Source organism: Thalassophryne amazonica, chromosome 7 (assembly GCF_902500255.1).
Source record: "Thalassophryne amazonica chromosome 7, fThaAma1.1, whole genome shotgun sequence".
Classification (NCBI taxonomy): Eukaryota; Metazoa; Chordata; class Actinopteri; order Batrachoidiformes; family Batrachoididae; genus Thalassophryne; species Thalassophryne amazonica.
Window position 1 is genome coordinate 79912260 of NC_047109.1, and position 24007 is coordinate 79936266.

Genomic DNA, 24007 nt, shown 5'->3' on the forward strand with positions numbered 1-24007 from the left:
AAAAAAAAAAAACTGTTGGATTTACTGGTTTAAAATGTTAGTAATTAATTATAAATGACACCAGTTTTATAAATGAATAAAATGACAGGTTGTTCTGTAAAGGCATTTAAGATTTTTTTTTTTTGTTAAAACTGATTATTTTTTTTTTTTTTTTACAGTGTAGTTTACCTTCTGTACAACACAACAAATAACCTGAAATGAAACAATCATGATATCTTGTCATGCAGATTTTCAGCTTTAATTCAACGGCTTTAACAAAAATGTAGAATTAGGCGTTTAGGAGTTATAGCCATTTCCATACACAGTCTTCAGCCCCTCCAAAATTGTGAGACCATAAATAAATGGACAAAGTAAATATATCTATTACTGTTAATACAAATCATCACTTTCACATCCATTTTTTTCTCTAAATAAATCAGGGGATGGATACATGAACATTTACAAGTCTGGACTTCATTTACATCAATCACTAAGAAATACAAACAGTGTGGTAGAGTGTGGAAAATCTGTCTGGAGGCGGTAAGTTCCCCAAAAGATGAGTGACAGTTCAAAAAAGACAAAAATGTGAGAAGCCACCAAAAAACCCATGACAGCTTTGATGGAGTTCTAAGCTCCTTTGGATGTGACTGGAGGAACTGGGCATAGTTACCAGTAACACAGCTTCATTGTGGAGTGGCTCAGAGGAGGATCTGCTTAAAAAGAAGACATACAGTTATAGCTACAGTTTAAAATAAGGCATAAAGGAGACTCTGGGTGGCTTGGTGGCTTCCCTCACGAATGTCTTTCTTGTTCAGCCACTCACCATATAGCATCATGCCGTTTGTATTCCTTAATGACTGATTCAATTGAAGTACTAGACAGAAAGAAAACTGGCTGTAAATGTGACGATCCCTTATATACTACAAATAAAAATGGCTGTAATTACCAGATGGTTAATGTGATGATGAATGAATAATAACGAAAGTCTCCACTGCAAGCAGAGTTGACTATTTCAATTCAACCCCACTGTGGTGGTATAAAGAAGCAAAATTATAAATATCATGTCAACGTCCACACAGCTGCATCCTTCTGGCACATCCTTTCGATTCACTCGCTCCATCTTTTCACTCATCAGCTCATATTGCACATAACTTTGTAACTATTGTCCACGTTCTCCATCATACTGTCTGTGAAATCAAAACCCCATTAAACAGCGCTGAGTACATCTAAAACACCTTCAGCATCAAATCACTTACTGCTATGAAGAGAGTGGGTCCAGTTTCTCATAATGTGACCAGGAAGATCCTTAATTATTCATCTCAGTTGTACAGAAAGACTTGAATATAAATCATTTTTACAGGATGGAAACATTATTCTGCTCGTCAAATTCAGATTAAACATTCAGTCGGCATCATTTCATGCAGATTGATACACGTTAGTGAGGAGAATTATTTACATATTTCAGAACAGGGCAAACTACCCAAAGACAGAAGAAAAAATGTTTTAATTTTTTTAATTCTCCTGTGTACAAGCTTAGAAAAAATATGTAACAAAAAAAATTCAAGGATCCAGATATGCATTACTGGAGCCACTCAGGTACACTAAGATCAGTGAAGAAAAAAAAGAAGAAAAGAAAGACACATTTAAGACTACAGAACCATCTTCTCACCTTTGTGGTATGCACTGGTAAATACAACGTAATTACATTTTCAGACCTAAAAAAGAAGATGATAATTTATTTTTCTGGTCCAGTAACATCCTATGAAGCCGGAGTACAAACATTTGCAAAACAAATATTGATAGTTCTGCAGAACACATACTTTTGGCACTGTGAAGCCCCACCAGATGGAGACAAACAAACTTGTTGCACGTTTCCAGAATAATACTGACGTGTTCAGTTTCGTGGCACTTCAGTGTGCATGCTGCTCAGCATCCCGCCTAAAGAAGTGCACATTTGGAGGGCTTTTTCCCTGTACTGCTGGTGATTTTCACCTCACGACCAGCTGGACCCTGTCAAACAAACACATAAAAATACACATCTCGAGACAAGTAAATGTCAACACAGCAGACATACAAGCAGTCAAAAATTTCAGTTGGAGCCATTATACATCAGTTCAGACAGACACAGGTGCACTGTACAGCTCAGATTTTTTTTTCCCCAGAGTTGATGCAAATTAACTCTGTTTGTTTTGTGTTTGAAATCTTAGAACTTTTACTACAACGCATGAAAAATTTAAACACAAACAGAAGTGGAACATTTATATTTTTTGCTGTGTGTGTGATATATATTAAAGCCTGACCAATATAAGGGTTGGGCAAAAATATCAGTTGAAATGAGGTGTTCACAAAGATTTCTCTGTGTTATTTTTGCCCAATATGAAACAACGTAGGAAAAGACTTTGGTTGTTGAAAATTATGTCATTATGTAGTTTGTCCAACAAAGGCAGTGCAGTGGCATTGTTTACAATGCTGTCAAGCATGGCTGGGACCCCCTCACCCCATGGTTACATTAAGTACAAAAGACAGGGGCAAAGTGATCAGCTGCCATTCATGTCCACTTAAGACTGGGTATTTTACAGTGGCAAGAGGCACATGGTTGCTATACTGCCAGCTAGGCAGAGCCAAAACAGGCGACAACTCTATTTGACGCAAATGCTGAGTAATGTGACACTGCCACAATTCCAAATGAAGGCAATATGATGAATTTCCCTGAGGGAGTCTTCCCAAGGGATTAATAAAGTTCTATCTAATCTAATCTAATCATGGCAGCGTGATGTACAAGGTGACACCCCCCCCCACCCCCAGAACACATAAAAATTGTAATAAATCCTACAAAGGTCCAGCAAATTTCTGGAAATGCTGGGGAAGACATGTTGAAATGTCATGTCTTGGTCAAACAAGGAAAAGAGATTTTGCCTGGAGGCCTATTTCTCCAAGAAACCATACCATTTGGAGCATAATATTGAGAGAACATGACTTTTACGCAAAGGAACTGAAACTTTGGGGAATGGTCATACACAGCCTGAAGTTGTGGGATTTATTACAATTTTTATGGGTTCTGTTTTTTTGAGTTACCCTGTACCAAAGGAGGGACGAAGTCACCATCAAGTCACTCTCATGTCATGAATCAGCAAGTCCCAAGTCAAGATGCAAGTCATAATGACCACCAATTGTTTGCAAGCTGACTTGAGACTTGCTGATTCATGACATGAGAGTGACTTGACAGTGACTTCGTCCCTCCTCTTTCCTGTACACTGGTTGTTTGTTTGAACAAAATAATCCAAGATGGTGGAATATGCTCCCAGACACTCTCCGATTCAACTGAAAGGGAACGTTGTGCCCAAATGCTTGATTAGTACTGTACATATGACAAAAGGCTGTGATGGTGTGACAATACTTTTACTGAACTGACATGGAAAGACACTCAGTTATTTTACAGTATATAGCTCATTTCTGTTCTGACTTACTGGTTTCTTGCTGGACTTGTGTAGTATGTCACGTGCCAAAGCAATAAAAGACTGTAAGTAAATAGAACAAGAAGAACAGAGACATGGGGTTAAAAAAAGAGATGGTTAAGGACTGTCACCTGAAATATTCCACCACATGAGATTCATAATGAAACAAAGTCAGAAGACATGCTCAGACTGAAAGATGACACTGTTTTGTCAGGCAGTTGTTATCTAAACTCTCACCTCCTCAACGTTAATGCTGGACTTTGCGCTCGTCTCAAAGAACCTGATACCGTGATCTTTTGCCAGCTGTCAACAACAGACACACACCTGATTATAGGAGGTAATAATCACTTCCTGCTTCTTATCTAAAGTAAATGCAATGCAGCAGGAACATGACATACATTTGTACTCAGCACGTCTCAAAATTTTTACTCCATGTTATATTCAAACAGAATTTCATAAAGTCTATATTTATAATTTTGTTTAGAAATTTTGACAATGTGGCCATTTAAACAATAGATATTTAACATGCTATTCTGATCAACAACAACACTAATGGTGGCTGAATTCCATATTAAAGTTGGCTTGGCTTTTCTGCACACTAGTAATTGCTTTTCACTGATATGTGCTTTTCTGTGCAAAGTCATCTTATATGTGCACATTATGGTCCAGCAATTTTGAGCAATAGCTGCTGCGAGAACACTAATGCGACACTAAAATTGCACCTTTTCAAAATGAAAATGATCCAAAACATGCTAGAAATAGGCTTTGTTCAGGGTTTTCTAACCTTCTCTCCTGTCTCCTTATAAACTTTCCGCTTGGCTTCAATGTCACACTTATTACCTAGCAACATCCGGCTGACACCAGCTGATGCATTCTGGGGGAAAACAAACAGCATGCAATAAAATGATAAGGGAAGAAGAGTTCAGCTGTACTTTGACAAAATGATTGCTCAGCAGAAAGCACACTCAGAAAAAGGAAATCAAAGGAAAAGAGAGCAGATGTCTTTACATCAATTCCGAAACAGAGCGACCAGAATTAGCTGGTCTTGTCAGACAGAACAGTGCATCCGGAAAGTATTCACAGCGCTTAACTTTTTACACATTTTGTTATATTACAGCCTCATTCCAAAATGGGTGAAATTCTTTTTTTGTTCCTCAAAATTCTACACATCATACTCTATAATGATGACAATGTGAAAGAAGTTCTTTTTTTTTAGATTTTTGCAAATGTATTAAAAATAATAACAATAAAAGACTAAGAAATCACATGTACATATGTATTCACAGTCTTTGCCATGAAGTTCAAAATTGAGTTCAGGTGCATCCTGTTTCCACTGATCATCCTTGAAATGTTTCTACAGCTTAATTGGAGTCCACCTGGGGTAAATTCAGTTGATTGGCCATGATTTGGAAAGACACACACCTGTCTACATATAAGGTCCCACAGTAGACGGTGCATGTCAGAGAACAAACCAAGCATGAAGTCAAAGGAATTGACTGTAGACCCCTGAGACAGGATTGTCTTGACGCACAAATCTAGAGAAGGGTACAGAAACATTTCTGCTGATTTGAAGGTCCCAATGAGCACAGTGGCCTCCATCATCCATAAATGGAAGAAGATCAGATCCACCAGGACTCTTCCTAGAGTTGGCCACCCGTCTAAACTGAGTGATCAGGGGAGAAGGGTCTTAGTCAGGGAGGTGACCAAGAACCTGATTGTCATTCTGTCAGAGCTTTGACATTCCTCTGTGGAGAAAGGAGAACTGCCAAAGGTGCATCAACAAAGTATTGAGCAAAGGGTGTAAATACTTATGCATGTGTGATTTCTTAGTTTTAATTTTTAATAAATTTTCAAAAAACAAACGAAAACAAAAACCTTTTTGCCATTATGGGGTGTTGTGATTAGAATTTTAATGGAAAAAAAAAAGAATTTCCTCCATTTGGGATAAATGAAACGCTGTGAATACTTTCCGGATGCACCGTCAAGGGTAATCTGAAAATGCCATGTAATATATACAACTCCTGGCAAAAATTATGGAATCACCAGCCTTGGAGGATGTTCATTCAGTTGTTTAATTTTGTAGAAAAAAAGCAGATCACAGACATGACACAAAACTAAAGTCATTTCAAATGGCAACTTTCTGGCTTTAAGAAACACTATAAGAAATCAGGAAAAAAAAAAATTGTGGCAGTCAGTAACGGTTACTTTTTTAGACCAAGCAGAGGGAAAAAAATATGGACTCACTCAATTCTGAGGAATAAATTACGGAATCACCCTGTAAATTTTCCTCCCCAAAACTAATACCTGCATCAAATCAGATCTGCTCGTTAGTCTGCATCTAAAAAGGAGTGATCACACCTTGGAGAGCTGTTGCACCAAGTGGACTGACATGAATCATGGCTCCAACACGAGAGATGTCAATTGAAACAAAGGAGAGGATTATCAAACTCTTAAAAGAGGGTCAATCATCACGCAATGTTGCAAAAGATGTTGGTTGTTCACAGTCAGCTGTGTCTAAACTCTGGACCAAATACAAACAACATGGGAAGGTTGTTAAAGGCAAACATACTGGTAGACCAAGGAAGACATCAAAGTGTCAAGACAGAAAACTTAAAGCAATATGTTTCAAAAATCGAAAATGCACAACAAAACAAATGAGGAACGAATGGGAGGAAACTGGAGTCAACGTCGGAGTCAACGTCTGTGACCGAACTGTAAGAAACCGCCTAAAGGAAATGGGATTTACATACAGAAAAACTAAACGAAAGCCATCATTAACACCTAAACAGAAAAAAACAAGGTTACAATGGGCTAAGGAAAAGCAATCGTGGACTGTGGATGACTGGATGAAAGTCATATTCAGTGATGAATCTCGAATCTGCATTGGGCAAGGTGATGATGCTGGAACTTTTGTTTGGTGCCGTTCCAATGAGATTTATAAAGATGACTGCCTGAAGAGAACATGTAAATTTCCACAGTCATTGATGATATGGGGTTGTATGTCAGGTAAAGGCACTGGGGAGATGGCTGTCATTACATCATCAATAAATGCACAAGTTTACGTTGATATTTTGGACACTTTTCTTATCCCATCAATTGAAAGGATGTTTGAGGATGATGAAATCATTTTTCAAGATGATAATGCATCTTGCCATAGAGCAAAAACTGTGAAAACATTCTTTGCAAAAAGACACATAGGGTCAATGTCATGGCCTGCAAATAGTCCGGATCGTAATCCAGTTGAAAATCTTTGGTGGAAGTTGAAGAAAATGGTCCATGACAAGGCTCCAACCTGCAAAGCTGATCTGGCAACAGCAATCAGAGAAAGTTAGAGCCAGATTGATGAAGAGTACTGTTTGTCACTCATTAAGTCCATGCCTCAGAGACTGCAAGCTGTTATAAAAGCCAGAGGTGGTGCAACAAAATACTAGTGATGTGTTGGAGCATTCTTTTGTTTTTCATGATTCCATATTTTTTTTCCTCAGAATTGAGTGATTCCATATTTTTTTTTCCCTCTGCTTGGTCTAAAAAAGTAACCGTTACTGACTGCAACAATTTTTTTTCCTGATTTCTTATAGTGTTTCTTAAAGCCAGAAAGTTGCCATTTGAAATTACTTTAGTTTTGTGTCATGTCTATGATCTGTTTTTTTCCTACAAAATTAAACAACTGAATGAACATCCTCCGAGGCCGGTGATTCCATAATTTTTGCCAGGGGTTGTGTGTGTGTGTGTGTATATATATATATATATATATATATATATATACACATATATGTGTGTGTGTGTGTGTGTAAGATTTAATAGCCTTCAATGTGGAAAAATGTGAAAAGAACATATTTTCTTTGTACTATTGTATTGTGTTACAAGAAGTCATAATAAATTATAAATATCTGGGTTTTTTAATGGCAATTTTTGCTGCAGTAGGGCAAAATTTTATAAAAATGACATCAGTTTTATTACAGAGGCTACCATAAACTACTGGAGAGAATTATATCCACGAATGGCATGAGCCAGTGGTAGCCACAGCTAACCTAAAAGTTAGCTTTGGTAACTGCTAATCTGCAAACTGAAGTAAAGCTATTAACAGCTAATTAGCAATTAGCTGTTAATAGCTTTTTATTAAATTAATCGATCATTGTTTTGGATCCCCCCCCCCCCCCCCCCCCTTAAATCCCCGAAACACAAACCCAATTAATGAGCAGAACTCTTACTATGCTTGCTACTGATTTTGCTACTGATTTTGCAGAACAGTCTACTAAAGAAAAACAATTTTGCTTTGCTAATTAGCCATTAACTGATTAGCCAAACTGTGACTACCACTGATGTTATGCCGTGGGACCTTAGCTACGAGACGACCATGTCAAAAGTGTTCAAAACAAGGTACTTGAGAACACATAACTGATAAGACACTTGTCACAATCTCTCACAATTTTATGTAAAAAACAAACAAACAAACAAACAAAACTGTAATACTGCTCAGAACTTCAACAGAGGGCATATGTCCCACATTCAAGTGGGTTTATTGCCCTACAGGGAATGTGATATGGACATGGTTATTACTTTCACCCATTGACATCATTTCAGTTCTTGCATGTCAATCGATGGCACCTACGGGGAAAAAAAAGAACCAATTCGCACAGCAGTGGCCACCAACCTTCGTGTGTCGCACGATAACGGTGGGGTGTGATGGTGCCTCAACAGGGGACCCCTGTGAAAAGCTTCACGTCCCAGCCCGGCCAATATTTTTTAAAATATCCCAGATCTTCCTCATTGTGTGGCTCAAACCCAAAGCTGTGTGGTTTTATTTCAGGGCAATACATGCCTTCTCACTGAGTTCAGTGAAAATCAGTCCAGCTTTTCTTGTGCAATTCAGATAAAAATCCAACATACCAAACAACAAATAAGGGGGCTCCTTAGAAGTTTACAGAAACATTCTAGTTACGCAGAATATACCTCAGACTTTTACTTTTACATTACATTACATTACAGCGAACACAGTCCACAGCGTATGACTAATAACTGCTAACTGAGCACTATGTGAAGTCTTTCCTCTTCATGTGATCAATGTTCTGTGCACAGGCATGAGGTCATCAGCCACACCTCTTTGATGCTCTTCATCCAGTTCTGAATGTTTTCAAAAGACTTCTCATCTGTGATGTCATACACCAAAATGATACCCTGACAGAGACAGGATAATTTATGGAATCAGTCAAAGTTATCAAGTGAAAACAACGGTGCCTTAAAGCCTGATTATTCTGGCTACTATATCTTCAGACAGATGCTCACCATGGCTCCTCTGTAGTAGGCTGTTGTGATGGTCTTGAACCTCTCCTGCCCCGCTGTGTCCCTATACACAAACCACAAAGAAACCCAAAACACATGCACTGACTGACTCACGCAAGCCCACAGAAACTCTAAAGCTGGAGAACAAAAAGGAGTTTTGTCTCTCCTGTGGGAAAAGACACTGATCTGCTCCAATAAAACACTAAACCAGGTCATTTCGACATGACACAAACAACTTCTTAGTCTTACCAGACTTGTAGTTTCACTTTCTTTCCATCAACGTCAATCGTTTTAACTTTAAAGTCAATGCCTAAAAAGAATGAGAGAGGAAGGGAGAGAAATTGAGTTAAATTCATCAAATATGAATAAACTCACTGTGGAATAACCAAATAGGGTTGAGACATGAAAATAAAAATCGCTAGCCAACTAGCCAGATACTAGCTACTCGTAATGGACTGTTATGACAAGTCACCCCAACCCTTCAAGTGGAGCAAACCTGGTTCAAGGTCTTTCATAGAGAAATAAATCTCAATCATCACTGATACCACCAATCATACACAGTCAGGCAAATAAGTCAATTTTGCAAGTTTTGCAGGTTTTTCCACCTACAAAGAATAGAGAGGTCTGTAATTTTTATCATAGATACACTTCAACTGTGAGAGACAGAATCTGAAAAAAAAATTCAGAAAATCACATTGTGTGATTTTTAAATAATTAGCATTTTATTGCATGAAATAAGTATTTAATTGCCTCACTGTACCAGCAAATACTGGATCACTACTAGGATCACCGGGAGTAGAACAGGTATCTCAGTGGATAAGAAACTGATTAACCCTAAATTGATCTGTCAGTACAAAGCAGGACACATAACGGTCAACAGGTAAAAGTTGCAGGAGCCTAGCTGTGATACATGACACACTGATAGCGTTATGGTCAGACGTTTAAATACACTTATCAAAAATATAGCAGAAGAAGAAGAAACAGCAACGTGTAACGCTAGCAGCTGCAGGTGTGGTGATTAAAATGCCCGCCATTTTTCTCTTTTCTGCAAATATATGTACTTATGTCTCCATATACATTTCTACATGCTTTACTTTTTCTTGTTCCCCCTTTTTAATATTATATTTAAGTAAATATTGGAGGAGTGGGGTACAATTAGTTATACCTAACAGCTAATGTTAGCTTTTCTAGCCGGCCTTAGCAACGTTCATCGTAGCTTACAAAATAATTGGTTCCTTTGTGTTTGATAACAGTCTTCTCCTGTGATGTCTTATCCTTCTTATGTCTTATTACTTATTATATTATATATACCTTTTTCTTGAGCTGCTTGGGTGGGTAGGGAGAGTTCCCATGGGATAAAAAAGCTTTATAACCTACCATCCCTGGTTCTCAGGACCAGGCACCTAAGTGGCTCTACTCTACTCTATTTTACTCTTCCTTTTTAGTTATACCTTTGTATACTTGCATAGCTCCACCTTAGAATTGGAATATAATATATAAGATATACCTTACTGAATTTTCATGGACATACATACCATGATAATACTTACTGGGCTTTCAGTGATTTCTTTGAACTTTTCTTTGACTGAGGCAGAATGACTGTGCAACATAGAGATTCACTAGAAAAACCAATCTAAAAACGTTTGTGCACATGCTTTATTTGGGGGTCTCTGGTATCAAAACAGGGTCAAAACCACATATAAAGCACACCTAATATTTGGCTGAATGTTCCCAAGCAAGTTTCACCTCAACCATATCCTTGTGGTAGCCACAATTATATTTGTTGGTTTCCTGGTGCGAAACATCTTTTAAGCACAGTCCAGGTATTTTCAATAGGGCTGAGGTCTGGACTTAGGTAGACATTCCAAAAGCTTAGAGTGAGCTTGTATTATTCCATCCACAGCCACCATTGATGTGTGTTTGGGACCATTGTCCTGTTGGAACACTCAATAGTGGCTGTTTCATTGTTTACCTGATAGTTTGAGGTTTTTCTGAAGAATTCTGAGGTAACCTCCCTTCTTTATTGTTCCATATACTTTGTGCAACAAACCAGTTCCACTTGCAGTGAAACAACCTCAAACCCATGCTTAACAGTTGTTGAGTATTCTTGGTATTGAATGCCTCACCTTTACTCCTCCAAACATACCTCTGACCACTGGGGCCAAACAACTCAATCTTTGTCGCATGAGACCACAAAAAGTTCCTCCAGAATGTTTTTTTCATTTTCCATGTGGTCCTTAGCTGAGGTGAGGTGTTGACTTTAGAACAAGGGCTTCTTTCTTGGATGGCAGCCTCTCAGTCTGTGGTGATGTTAAACTCAGTTAACTGTAGACAGTGACTGTGGTGATCCACCAGCTTCCAGTCCATGGCAGGACTATGTCTTGGTGGCTCCTGACCATACAAACCAATTTTTATCTCAGTTTCAAGCTGACAAATTTGGTTTTAGTCCAGACCCTGGCAAAGTGGGTGCACCTCCCAACTTGTGCTTATACACAATTATTTGAATTGGTGATATCAGAATCTGCAGTTTAACTCCACGATCCTCTTCTTCAGATTTGCACTGAACTCTTTGGACTGCATGTTGGTGAAACCAGTATCTGCTGTCAAATTGTTTTTTATGATGAAAAATTAGGAGCATTGCATTGGGTCCAAAAAAAAAAAAAAAGTATTCATAGAATAATAATAATAAAAAATAGGTGCTCTTCAAGGATAAGAGAGGCAAATAGATGAGAATAAAAAAAGGTGTGTGGAGAATTAAAGCAAATAATAATAAATGGTAGTCCAAAAAAATCAGGGCCACTCTGATAAATAAAAATCCTTTCATGACATCAAGGATAATACCTGGTCTCATTATCTCCTGATGCCCTACTGAAGAGTCTGCTGATTTGAAACATGCTGGCGTATCCTTGAATTTATGAAAAGGATTTTGTTCATTAGAGTGCCTCTGATTATTTAAATCATTTTTATGTTGGCCCAGGTATGCTACCAGCTGTGGTGTATTGTGATCAGTAATGGTAATGGTCAAGTGTTTCAAAATGGTTACTATGGTTTTAGGGTGCATTACACATTCCTACAGAGTACCCCTCTAGTTTAATACATCTAATATCTACAATTTAAGCATTATTTTGCAAACTTGCACTTGAGGAGCTAGCTGATCATTAAGCCTGTCTTATGGCGGGACAATATATTAAGCTAGAAATAACAGCAATAAATACTATTACTGTCATTTCAAGACAATTTCATGCCACTGATAATGAAAGTACACCCTTTCAAACAATGAACAATTAAATCTTAAAAATAGTCAAATATTGGAACTGGAATATGGGAAGAAAAAAAATTACTGAAATGCCCCAAATAACTAAAACTAATTAACGACAGTGATAAATACAACAGACTCTTTGTAAAAAAAAAAAAATACCTAAGAGCATTAAATAACATGACCGTCACTTCACCTGTTTCACTATAGCTGTTGTTTTGAGAATTGTGTTTTTTTCCTGTTCATATCCCCTTAAGCTCCATTCTCACTTTCATGGATATGTATCCTGGAAGGACATGACGTATTACATGTGCCATCCATCAGAAATAGACTTGGTGTGTATTTGAAACGAAGCAGCAGAGCATACTCTGCTTTTAAAACGTGCATCGCAAGGGCTGCAATTCAATTACAAAATGGTTATTGAGGCATATTGATGCATCTTTTTTCTGTGCAGGATTTTTGTGTTCCAACTGTGAGACTACTTGGTACTTTTTAAAACATAGTATTTGTAATGATCTCGGGCTGAAATGATTACTTGCGTAACTCAAATAATTTGATTACAAAAAAATGTTCAAGGCAAATTCTTTGCCTTGAGGCTTTAATTTCTGTCAAATGTAGTTTATACACCAGGCCTGTATAAGGCGCTGTAACACTCCCCCCCCCCCCCCCCCCCCCAAAAAAAAAAAAAATGGAGAAGATGGAGCTAATCAATGTAGCAGCACCTGAAAAAGACTTAACATGTTTTTTTTAACTTTATTTTTATTTAATTTTATGTTATGTTACATAAAATTAAATAACATAAAGTTAATTAAATAAAAATCCATAGAAAGAAACAACAAATAAACAAACCAACTAAATGTCCGACAAACCAACAAATTTAGAAAGAGCCATCTAGTAAGAGAGTAGCAGTAGCGGTAAGAGTCAGGGAAGATTAAACAAAAAATACACATATTCCACAAGGGTTTAAAAAAAAAAAAAAAACCTCATGTCATTACAAGTCAAGAAAACATTTCTATTTTTTCCAGTACTTGTCACATTTTTCAGAGGAATGTCTGAGAGAGTAGGTTATCTGCTCCATAAATAAAGTCCGTGTACAGTGTCCATTCAGTCGGAGTTGGTGATTCGAGCTTCAGCCAAATCCGTGTTATAGCCTTTTTGCATGCTGACGATAATGCAAAAGATATGTCTTTTTTTTTGTCAGTCCAGTTGGAATGTTTCCCAAATAAAACACACTGAAGCTCTCTTACAGATGTTGCCCCATGATTTGTTGCACAGTTTTAATCACACCTGTCCAGTAGGGGAAGATGTTTGGGCACTCCCAGAAAATATGGAACTGGCCCACTGATGTAACTCCACACTTCCTCCAACACTTGCCTCGTTCAGAGTCTCTACTTTGTTGTTCCTTCACTCTGGGAGTAATAAAGAACCTCATGGCATTTTCCCATGAGAATTCCCTCCACTGATCAGAGCTGGAGGTGATTGCCATTGTCGTAAATATTCAACCAGTCTTTTTCATTTAGTTTGATTTTTGCTTCTTTCTCCCATCTACGTTTTTACATAGTGGACAAGTTTTTTGTAGCGCTACATAGATTTTTGAAATCTGCTTCTTAGTCAGTGTTCCTTTACAGGTTTCTAGAAAAATGTTAATTAAAGGTTTTCTATCCTGTCTTTTAGAGACAATGTTTGTATTAAAGTGGCATCTTAATTGAAGATACCTGAAAAAAGATATTTTCTTAAATTGTACTTTTCCAATAGTTGTTGGAAAGTGTCGACACCTTTTTGAGAGGGTATTTCCCAGTAAGCGGTTATGCCCACAGATCTCTATATATTACTGGATACCTCAATGGCCAATGAAGCAAACTGACCACCATATTACCACTCCGATGTCCCGCTCCTGAACGCTCTTTTCTATTGATCTTTAATGAGGCGCACGCAACTTTATTCTTTGTAATTTTGTTAAAAAATACCTTCATGTACAGCTATAAACTGCGCAAATTGCCAGATCAAAGGCTGTGGATGAATATTTCAACTGTGAGTATGATTGACATGGGAAGTAATGAACAACAATTTGAAGAGCTCTATCCCTTATTCCAATATATAAGCAAATATAATAATAATAATAATAATAACAATTTTTAATAATTTATTTGTATGTTACTGCTGCAAATAATTATTTGACCCCCTACCAACCAGCACGAATTCTGGCTCTCACAGACCTGTTAATTTTTCTTTAAGAAGCCCTCTTATTCTGCACTCTTTACCTGTATTAATTGCACCTGTTTGAACTTGTTACCTGTATAAAAGACACCTGTTTACACACTCAATCAATCACACTCCAACCTGTCCACCATAGCCAAGACCAAAGAGCTGTCTAAGGACACCAGGGACAAAACTGTAGACCTGCACAAGGCTTGGATGGACTACAGGACAACAGGCAAGCAGCTTGGTAGAAGACAACAACTGTTATGATTATTTATTAGAAAGTGGAAGAAACACAAGATGACTGTCAATCTCCCTTGGTCTGGGATTCCATGCAAGATCTCACTTTGTGGGGTAAGGATGATTCTGAGAAAGCTCAGAACTATACAGGAGGACCTGGTCAATGACCTGAAGAGAGCTGGGACCACAGTCACAAAGATTACATTAGTAACACATGATGCTGTCATGGTTTAAAATCCTGCAGGGCAGCAAGGTCCCCCTGCTCAAGCCAGCACATGTCCAGACCCATTTGAAGTTCACCAGTGACCATCTGGATGATCCAGAGAGACATGGGAGAAGATCATGTGGTCAGATGAGACCAGAATAGAGCTTTTTGGAATCAACTCCACTTACCATGTTTAGAGGATGAGAACAACCCCACAAAACCATCCCAACCGTGAAGCATGGGGATGGAAGCATCATACTCTGGGGGTGCTCTTCTGCAAAGGGGACAGGACGACTGCACCGTATTGAAGGGAGGATGGATAGGGTCATGTATTGCGAGATTTTGTCAAACAACCTCCTTCCCTCAGCAAGAACATTGAAGATGGGTCATAGCTGGGTCTTCCAGCATGACAATGACCCCAAACACAAAGCCAGGGCAACCAAGGAGAGGCTCCGTAAGAAGTAGGAGGTCTATTAGATAATAAACCGACCCTTTTATTTATTTTTTTTAAACTATATGGATTTGAATGACGTGCGATTACACCAATCATGCTTGAACCCTCGTGCACATGCGTGAGTTTTTTCACGCATGTCGGTGATGTCATTTCCCTGTGGGCAGGCCTTGAGTGAGATGTGGTTCAGCCTTCTCGGCTGAATTCCTTTGTTTCACACGTTGCTCGAGACGGCGCGCGTTGCTTTATCAAAATTTTTTCTGGACCTGTGAGGAATATTCGAGTGGACACTAGTCGAGAAATTAAGCTGGTTTTTGGTGAAAAGTTTAACGGCTGATGAGAGATTATGGGGTGTTTCTGTCGGTGTAAGGACTTCCCACGCAGCGGGACGTCGTGCAGCGCTTCCAGGTGCCGTCGTTGGCCTGTTTCGAGCTGAAAACATCCTAATTTAAGGCTTAATTCACCCAGGACGTCGTGAGAGAACAGAGAAGATTCAGAAGAGGCCGGCATGAGGACTTTATGCGGACATTCCACTGTTTAAGGACATTTTGTAATGAAAGACGTGCGCGCAAATTCACCGAGTCGTCACGGAAACGACTCGGCGAATCTGTGTGCGCCGCGACAGGAAAAACACCTCCGTGTTGAAAACCATTTGTAAAATTCAGGCGGCTTTTGATGGCTTTCAACAAGTGAGTAACTGAGAAATTGTTTAACAGCTTGGGCATGTTCCAACTTGCCCGTTAAGGTTTCCAACGGAGGTGTTTTTCCTGTCGCGACCCCCCGCGGTCGGATCCGGCCCGACATGCGACTCTGCCCGCACGTTCTTTCATTACAAAATGTCCGTTAACAATGGAATGTCCGAATAAACGCCTCATGCCGACTTCTTCTGAAAGTTCTCTGTTCTCTGACGACTTCCTGGATCAACAGAGCCTGAAATGTGGAAGTTTTTAACTTGAAACGGCGAGATGTGGGCCGTCCTTACGGCGACACTACCAGACCAAAATCTCTCATCAGCCGTTAAAATTTTTACCGAAAACCAGCTGAATTTATCGAATGGTGTCCACTCAGTTGTGCCTTACAGTTTTTAAAAAAATTTGATCAAACAAAGCAGCAGTCTCTGAGCCATTCCTAAATAATGAAAAAAATCGACGAGAGGGTGGGCCACTCCTCACTCAAAGACTGCCCACAGGCGAATGACGTAACCGACAGGTGTGAAAAAACTCTCGCATGCCCACGAGGGTTCAAGCATGTCTGATGTAATTACACGTGATTCAAATCCATATGGTTTTTGAAAAAAATAATAAGGTCGGATACTTTTCTAATAGACCTCGTATTTCAAGGTCCTGGAGTGGCCTGGCCAGTCTCCAAACCTGAACTCAATAGAAAATCTTTGGAGGGAGGTGAAACTCTAAACCTGAAAGATCTAGAGAAGATCTGTATGGACGAGTGGACCAAAATCCCTGCTGCAGTGTGTGAAAACCTGGTGAAAAACTACAGGAAACGTTTGACCTCTGTAATTGCAAACAAAGACTACTGTACCAAATATTAACATTGCTTTTCACAGGTGTTCAAATACTTATTTGCAGCAGTAACATACAAATAAATTATTTTAAAAAAATCATACACTGTGATTTCCAGATTTTTTTTTTTAGATTATGTCTCTCATAGTGGACATGCACCTAAGAGGAAAATTTCAGACCCCTCCATGATTTCCAAGTGGGAGAACTTGCAAAACCGCAGGGTGTTCAAATACTTATTTTCCTCACTATGTGTGTGTGTGTGTGTATATATATATATATATATATATATATATATATATATATATATATATATATATACACACACACACATATATGTAAATGTGTGTGTGTGTGTGTGTGTACAAAAGCTTGCTGATGATTCCACAGCACTTGTACAAACTTTGATTAAAGAATGATCATTTTTAGCATTTAGTATTTGTCCCAGTGAGATATGAATAAGTGAGAATAAGGAAGAAAGTGTCAAAGTAATAAAAGAAAGAAAGAAAATAAATCAAATAGCTAATCGTGACAGGCATGGATTAGGAGGGATCAATCTTACATTATCCGAAGAACAAAAATAAGTAAATGAGAGAATCAGCTCAGTAATTACTTGAAATTGTTGACGTTCTAAGAAGCTGTCTATGTGCGGTCTGCATATGTTGGGAGTGGCAGGATGGCCGCCAGTTTACTTCAGCGGGTTGTACGGAGTGTGTGGGCCAGTGAACTATCCAGTAATGTATACAGATCAGTGGTTATGCCCTTATTGCACCACAGTGTGAATCTTCCGTTTATTTTGGCAGGGATAAATTCTGAGTCATATGCTGGCCACCATAAGACTTATTGTGTGTTTAAAGTGAAGCAGTGTATTAGTGTATTTTTAAAAAACACACACCGCTGTGTTTTGGTCCACTGACTGCTCTCCAACTCACAGACGACGCAAAAGGACACACACTTTAACTGAGTGAAGTTCAACTACTCAAAAAATGCCTTTATTCAGATTCCATCAGTTTTCATCAATGGAGTAAAGAGGAGATTTATCAGAGAGGGAACACCCTAAATTTTAAAATCTGCGTGATGGTGCAGTGATATTGTGCCATTGCTTCGGAAGAGCCCTGGCACTACAGGGCAGTACAGTCTCGTTTGAACCCCTGTGTGATATTGTGGGATTTGACCACTTCCGGGGGCAGCCTGCCATTACACAACACAAACACAGCATCACGTCACACAGAAAGATGGTGCACTGTTTTGTTTTCAGCTGCAATCAGTGAAGCAGTTGCAAAAAGTGCAGGTTTTTTTTTTTTTTTTTGGTTCCTGGTGAAGAAGGGAAGACAAGCAAATGTGAGAGGTCATGTCGGTAAGTTTCAGCCTACACACCTAGCCAGAGTAGTTGCGCTGTGCACAACCGCCTCGACATTTTTGAGCTCTGGGTCAAAAACAAACTGCAACACATGTCCGCCTTCCACCGTATTGTCACTTTTTCTTTGCATTTTCACTTTGTTTGCTGTGTAATTTGCCCAAAAACTCAGAGGAAGTGCCATGTTTCTGATGGGGACAGACAAGGGCTGTCCCCGGATGTAGGATTATTGCATCATATGTGTGATATTTTAACCCTTTAGTGCCCACCCTCAAACAAAGACTGTACTGCCCAGTTGATGTTGTTTAAAAATGCAATCAAGTACCATTTATCTGATTACTTGATTAATCAATAGAATACTAGATTAAAAATTATTCAATAGCTGCAGCACTATAATGATCCATAATGAATTTATTTCCAATACATTATTTAAGAGCTCAACCATATTTGCATCTGTAAATTCTAAAAAACATGGAGACTGTTACCCCTCCGCTAAAAAAAAAGGCTGTGTAATTGTGGGGTCACATACCCAAATCTACTTTGGATTATTACCACTCCAGTCATTATGAAAGGCAACACATTTATGTGTACCTCATTGCAATGCACGGGTGCATACACATGGACTGTGCTGCACTATAACACATTCTACTTGTGTCAGAATAATTAAATTGGGAATGCGCATTGAGATAATTGGGATAATGGTGAAAATTCCTTGCACGGCTTATTTGCTGACACTTAAAACGTCACGAGGCATGTGTTCATTTTGTACATGCGTAGTATTATGAGATGGTGTAACACATTTGTTAGCATTCTTGCTATGATGCTTGCTAAGTTGGTATGCTTATACAACAATAATTAGGTCTTAAATTGTCAGGCTTTTAAAAATTATTTTACACACTGCTAAATGGCATAAACTGGACTTTGTCAGAGGGATGCATTAATAATAATAATGATAATAATAATAAAAATAAATTATTTATGAGACATTGTGAGGTAAATTAGTTGAAGCTGAGTTACAGGTAAATAAAATAATTCTTTAACTAGTGCGAACATAAATTTCTGTTATTTTTTTGGGTGGATACTTCAGGGGAGAAATCTCAAATCTCACCAGGTCGTTATTGTAAATACAAATTTTTCTTTCTTAATAACTTATCTGGTTAAATAAAGGTTAATTTAAAAAAAAATAATCAAATGTGTATTTATATTTGCAAACTGTTTTTCTTTTTTACTTTCACTTTTGATACTCTGTGTGCTTCTTAACCTGTGTGCTGCTATACAATGCTGCTGGAACCTCAATTTCCCTGAGGGAGTCTTCCCAAGAGATCAATAAAGGTCTATCTAATCTAATCTAAATATTAAAGTAGCAATGTGTGTAAAACTTACATGCTTCAATAGAAGAATGACTCATACTTGCAACAAAACTGTTACAAGTCCAGTTATTATTTACATCCATCATTTGGGTTAACGCTGGGCACTGTAACTAGCCCACGGAATTATCATACCTCTAGGTACTTTCAAAGACAAACATTCTATTTTGTGACAAAGCACAGTTAAACCAGTCATAACTAAAGGTGTGCCAAGCACAGAATTTCAGGCAGTAACCATAGAGCTAATTATTCCTCCCTTAAAGACAGATTATTATAACGTCTAATGACAGACATTTAGCATGTAAGGGCACGTTTATTGCAATTTGCAATTCATAGATGTCTTGTATAAGAGTTATATTGTAGGCTGCAGTCTTCTGATGTCAATTTCAACTGCAATTTCAGGGGCACTTCTAAAATATTAACAATAATAATAAAATTAAAAAAATGGCTGTTCGTGCAAAATTCTGTGTTTTTTGGGGGGGGGGCTCAGAGAGGGTCTTGCCCGGGGAGTATTTCAGTATAGAACCATCACTGAACACCATCCTCCCCATGGCCTCATGAGGAAACTGCTGAACCTCTGTCTACCTCATTCCACGTCTTTGAATTAAAGACTTTCTGTCAGACCGCTCACAGAGAGTCAGGGCTGGCTCCCGCACTGCCACAGCTCTCACACTTGGCACCGGTTCCCCCCAAGGCTGCGTGCTGAGCCCACTGCTCTTCACCCTCTACACCTCTGACTGCACCCCCATCCACACCAGCAACACCTTCATTAAGTATGCAGATGACACCACAGTGGTATGCTGTATCACTGGAGGAGATGAGCCCGCTTACCGGTGTCAGGAGCTCAGCACTCCCCCTGCCTTCACTGCGCATGCATCATTTCAGAATGTCAGCAACGATTCACAGATTATTGCCTCGTTTCTGCTTAAAACTGCACTCCAGTCACCATCTATCTCAGCGACTGATATCTGAAGCTTTTGTACAACAATCATTTCCACACAAAAGACGGGGGAGCGATCACAGTGCGACAGCAGCACGTCTGAGACTCTCTCTGAGTCTGACTCTCCACACACAAAGCGATCAGACAGAATAATGTGAATATTAACCATCAGATGACAACGTCAAACCTCTTAAATCACTTTAAAGTCAGCTTGAAGCAGAAACGAGGCGGTTTTAAGCAGAAACAAGACAATCTCTTAGTCGCTGCTAATGCTCCATCATGATGCATGGACAGTGAAGGCAGGGGGAATGCTCAGTCTACGAGAGTGCTGAGCCCCTGACACAGGGATGAGGTAGAACAGCTGAGGTGGTGTAGAGAAAATAACCTGCTCCTGAACACATCTGAAACCAAGGAGCTAATCAGGCTTCTGGAGAAACAAAACAGACATTCAGCCCATTCTCCTTGAGGGGACCTGTGTGGAAAGGGTCAGAGGCCTCTGTTTCCTGGGAGTCCACATAGTAGAGGTGGGCGGATTGATCCTAATATTGATAATATCGACACCAACGCTGGTATTGATATTGAAGGATCCTCGTGTAAAAAGATCCATACTCAAGTTTTTTTCTCTCCCTCACGCACTGACTGCTGCACACGCAGATTCATCAAAGTCTACTCTCTGTCTGTAAGATCTGTAAGAAGAGCAGCGCTGCGCTGTGTCACACAACACGGAGCAGCGCACCCTTGTATTGTGGTTTGTCAACCCTCTACCTCAGGAGATTTTGTTTTAAGGTGATTTTTTTTTTTTAACAAAAATGTTGATTGTGATAATAAAGTATTTTGTTGTCACGTACAATGTTTTGCAAAATTCTATCCTAGGTCTTTTGGATCCTTTGGATCTATGAAGCTTAAATATGAATAAGTATTGGTATCGATACTGGGCCTGTATTTACTTGGTATTGGATCAATATCAAAATTCACGGTATCGCCCACCTCAACCACATAGAGGACTGTAGCGCCCCCCCCCCCCATTATCAAAAAACCTGGCTGCGCCCCTGTAAACAGTGTCCACCCAAATCAGTGGTTTGTTTTTGGGTTTCCTGAGTCAGGAAGGGTTTTCCTGTGCAAAATGTGTATAAAGACAAACATTCTTCTGGCAGCACAGAGATGGTGACAGAGATAGGAATGAGGGTGGGTGGACCTTCTGAGGGCCAAGACAGGAACCAGAGATGGTGGACAGGGTTAGGAAAGGATCAGGAAAAAGAAAAAAAAAAAGAAAGAACACGACAGGAGGGAGCAGAGACTAGTTCAGACATGAAGGGTTTGTCTGCGTGAGAAACCAGTTGGTACAGTGTGTGTCAGCCACCAAAGAGACGAAGAACAACCAAATGTCATCATCCAGCAAATATTTGTTCAGAAACCATTACGTACCGATAGTCGATATGTACGTGGAATTGAAATTGTCCTCCGCGAAGCGAATAATCAGACATGTTTTTCCCACTCCGCTGTCTCCGATCAGTAAGAGTTTGAAGAGGAAATCATACTTTTTCGCCATGATGGCAAAATGAACAAAAGTTGGTCTCTTTCGGACCACAGCTCCTTCTCACCGACTTCAACGTGCGATTAAAATAAGACGTTTTTTTGTTGTTGTTTCTTTCTTCAAAAGAGGAGTTAGTTGTGCCCCCCTCCCCGTTTTTTTTTTTTTTTTTTTTGACTTGTTACCGGTAAATTCCGACGGTCCCCTTCAGCGCCTCCGTGATCTGTTTGAACTGAAGCTTTGTTTAAAAACTGTCCATCCAGAATTCACCGCAAATCAGCTTTCATCGCCAAATCTGTGCACGACCGTTCCATTAAAAAGTTAGAATCCCTGCGTTTGCTGTCTCTCCCGGTGAATACGTGTTATTTCTGCTGTTAAAAAAAAAAAACGCTGTCGGGGCAGATCCGTTGGCAAACTGCGCTGGAAGTTTGGAACACAACCGCTAGATGGCACAGTTTAACCATTTTTTTTTCAAATGAAATAAACAGTTGTATTTGTTATTAATACTTTTATTTGTTCTTAAAAAATGGGTATTATTGCTGTTTTTAATGTATTTTAATTAAATTATTTTGCGATTCAATCTTAATTCTACAGTCCTAAAATCATGTCTTAATTGAATTCTGTAAGTAAGTCCCTTCGGCTGCTCCCTTGTCTGCACAGCAAATCCAAGGTGGATCAGCATGTTGAATTGGCACAGGTTTTACGCCGGATGCCCTTCCTGACGCAACTCCACATTACATGGAGAAATGTGTTAGGGGTGGGATTTGAACCCTGAACCTTCTGGACTGAAACCAAGCTCATTAACCACTTGGTCACCACCCCCTGCTTAATTGAATTCTGTGAATTTAATTACTTACTTTAATTATGAGTACTTGGTAGAATTTAGTCTTATAAATGATAACTATTCTAGATAATACCTTATTATATTGTGGAATGTAGTTATATGTTTTATAAATTCATTTTGTTTCAAAATATTATATTGTGATTTTGCATTTAAGGCAACAGCCAAATGGGGTGTGCAGTAGAGGTGGGCGATACCGGGAATTTTGGCATTGATCCAATACCAAGTAAATACAGGCCCAGTATCATCGATACCGATACCAATACTTTTTCATATTTAAGCTTCATAGATGCAAAGGATCCAAAAGATGTAGGATAGAATTTTGCCAAACATTGTACGTGACAACAAAATACTTTATTATCAAAATCAACATTTTTGTTAAAAAAAAATCACCTTAAACAAAATCTCCTGAGGTAGAGGGCTGACAAACCACAATACAAGGGTGCGCTGCTCCGTGTTGTGTGACACAGCGCAGCGCTGCTCTTACAGACAGAGAGTAGACTTTGATGAATCTGTGTGCGCAGCAGTCAGTGCGTACGGGAGAGAAAAAAGCTTAAGTGTCGATCTTTTTACACGAGGATCGTTCAATATCAATACCAGCATTGGTATCGATATTATCAATATTAGGATCGATCCGCCCACCTCTAGTGTGCAGCCAGTGCATTCTGAATTCCAGTCCCAAGCCCAGATAAATGAGTAGAGTTGTGTCAGGAAGGGCATCTGGCATAAAACAAACCAAAATAAAGATATAGAGTACAAATAGAATTTCCGTACTGGGTCGGTGAGGCCCGGGTTAACAACAACCGCCACTGGTGTCGTTGCCCTACAGGGTGCCGGTGGAAATTGAGCTACTGGGTGACGAAGGAGAATGTCTCCAGAGACAGCGGGAGAAGACGAAAACTAGAAGGTTGGAAGTGAAAGTCAGAACTTTGAATGCTGGCAGTATGATTGGTAAAGGGAGAAAGCTGGCTGACATGGAGAGAAGGGAAGTAAGAACAGGAGCATAGGCAGTGGGTTAAAGTTGTTGAATCATAGTGTGGATAGGAAGACAGATGGTGTTGGGGTCATTTTAAAGGACGAGTATGTTAAGTGTGTGTTGGAGTGTTTGACAGGGTGATGAGTATGAAGTTAGAAATTGAAGGGGTGATGATGAATATCATCAGTGCATATACCTCACAGCTACTGGAGTGAGTTAGATGAGGTGGTGGAGACTGCGCCCAAGCATGAAAGATGTGATTGAACTTCATTGGGCATGCTGGTGAAGGGAACAGAAGTGATGATGAAGTAATGGGTAGATGTGGCATCAAGGACAGTAATGTGGGAGGGCAGATGGTAGTTGATTTTGCAAAAAAGATGAGAAAGTAAGGAAATAGCCAGAGGTGGGAC

At 39.2% G+C, this 24007-nt stretch overlaps 2 protein-coding genes across 2 annotated transcripts in view; both read right to left on the minus strand.

The window, feature by feature from the left end:
- fam189b (family with sequence similarity 189 member B) overlaps window positions 1-16922 on the minus strand; it is a 44900-nt gene extending 27978 nt beyond the window's left edge. Inside the window, exons 1-2 of the mRNA XM_034174731.1 lie at window positions 16908-16922; window positions 8945-8952 (exon numbers count right to left, since the gene is read on the minus strand). The gene's annotated coding sequence lies outside the window, so the exon portion shown is untranslated. The remainder of the gene's footprint in view (window positions 1-8944; window positions 8953-16907) is intronic.
- On the minus strand, window positions 1085-22162 carry rab13 (RAB13, member RAS oncogene family). The gene is made up of 8 exons (XM_034174738.1): window positions 21675-22162; window positions 8967-9027; window positions 8721-8781; window positions 8535-8612; window positions 4219-4308; window positions 3672-3737; window positions 3447-3497; window positions 1085-1989 (listed from the first exon to the last, which is right to left on the minus strand). Exons 1-8 carry the CDS (start codon window positions 21796-21798, stop codon window positions 1918-1920), a joined length of 603 nt encoding a protein of 200 aa, XP_034030629.1. The 5' UTR covers window positions 21799-22162; the 3' UTR covers window positions 1085-1917.
- Window positions 22163-24007: the final 1845 nt, after the last annotated feature.